This window comes from Arachis hypogaea, chromosome 13 (assembly GCF_003086295.3).
Source record: "Arachis hypogaea cultivar Tifrunner chromosome 13, arahy.Tifrunner.gnm2.J5K5, whole genome shotgun sequence".
In the NCBI taxonomy this organism is placed as follows: Eukaryota; Viridiplantae; Streptophyta; class Magnoliopsida; order Fabales; family Fabaceae; genus Arachis; species Arachis hypogaea.
Window position 1 is genome coordinate 20735174 of NC_092048.1, and position 1701 is coordinate 20736874.

The 1701-nt window shown below is 35.0% G+C and overlaps 1 protein-coding gene across 1 annotated transcript; it reads left to right on the top strand.

Annotated features, from left to right (window-relative positions):
* Positions 1–279: 279 nt before the first annotated feature.
* LOC112737610 (uncharacterized) lies at positions 280–993 on the top strand. The gene has a single exon (XM_025787576.3). The coding sequence runs from the start codon at positions 558–560 to the stop codon at positions 837–839; it is 282 nt and encodes a 93-aa protein (XP_025643361.1). The 5' UTR covers positions 280–557; the 3' UTR covers positions 840–993.
* Positions 994–1701: the final 708 nt, after the last annotated feature.

A 1701-nucleotide genomic window follows, 5' to 3' on the forward strand; every position in this document is an offset into this window, starting at 1 on the left:
AATTTGCACAAAGGGTAAAATTGGAATTAATTAATTGAAATGAGGATATTTTAGGTATAAAATGTTATTAAAGTTTCAGTCTCCATTTCTAAAAATTTAAGTCTCCTGTGTCCCTACTTTTTGAAGGTACTGAAATACTGAAATTTTAGGGACAGAGACAGAAATTTTAGTACCAGTCTCTGAACCAACAAACATAATACTGAATCTCAATCTCTCAGTTTCTGTCTCAATACCTCAAAACAAACGCTATCTTAAAAATCTCAAATCAGAATTTGCAATGTGGGTAAATTGTAATTCTGCGTTAAATTTAAAAGTCTTCCTAATTTATATATTAAAAAAAAAAAAATCAAACTTCAACGGTGTAAAATACAACTATGTCTCCAATAGCCCACAGCCTTCTCCAAAACCAGCAGCTTTGTGCCTCGGGTTTTCCCGAATCTCCGGCTATTTCCATAACATATAAGGAACCATCCCATTACTCTAATTCTCACTACATCTCACCGTTCTTGAACAATAACAATCTTCACTATACAAACCACAACAATTAATCTCAAAACATGAGTACTTCGATCAGAGCAAGAGCATGGAGCGTGGCAGCTAGTGTTGGAGTTGTGGAGGCCATGAAGGATCAATTAGGTATATGCAGGTGGAACTACGCATTCAGATCTGCACAACAGCACGTCAAGAATCGTGTTGGTTCTTTCTCTCAGACAAAGAAACTCTCTTCTTCTTCTTCCTCGGCTATGGTGGCCACCGCAAAGTTGAGAAAAGAAAAGGCGAAACAATCAGAGGAGTCTCTCAGGACAGTCATGTACTTAAGTTCTTGGGGTCCTAACTAAAGAACCTTCTAGATCTTCTTTCAATTTCATTGTTAGGGTTTACAATTTTGGAGCCATATAATATTCTATAGTATTGAACCGTTTTGGTTTGTCACAGATAGATATATTGATGTAAATTTTGATAAATGAAAAAAGGATTAAGCATTTTCCACAATATTGTGTGTTAATGTGATGTGAACTCTGAAGGGTCAGTATTAGTGTTGCACACAAGGTGTTCGACTAAATGGCTCTATCTATTATTAGCAGTTAGATCAGTTTATTTCTCTTTTATACCACATCTGGATTCAATTCTGTTTGTTCATTCCATGACTTCTATTCCAAATAAAGCAGTCACACAAAATACACAACAAAAGATAAAGACTCTTAGATCTTGTATGTCTTGTTCAATCTTTTAATCTCAAACCCCCAAGTCGTCATTAACACCCAGAGTAGCAACTAGCAAGCCTTCCGGCTCCAATTAGTGTGAAGGTAAAATTTTTACTCAACTTCTAGTTGACAGACTTGGAACTTTAAAGAAAAAGAAGACCCAAAATTTCCAATCCCATTTTGTTTGTAATTCTTAATTACGGATACAGGTAACAAGGTGATAGAGTGCCATCAAGGAATGGGTCGTATAAAGGACAGTTCACTGCCGGGAAGATGCATAGCGTTGGAATTTTCACCGATGCCAACGACAACAGCTGAAAAGATTATGGAGAAATTTATAAGAGATTTAATGGAAGAGATGATAGAAAAAAGTAAACAAAAATATCTTACAAAATTATTTTATATTTTTTAAATTTTTTCTATAAAAACCATTAAGATCTAATATTTTTTTTTGTTTTCCACGGTATCCCCCAACCCGACAGGTCAATGACTAATC

Bases quoted from the DNA above. Each gene is read 5' to 3' on its own strand.
- LOC112737610 (XM_025787576.3), top strand. From the start codon at position 558: ATGAGTACTTCGATCAGAGCAAGAGCATGGAGCGTGGCAGCTAGTGTT.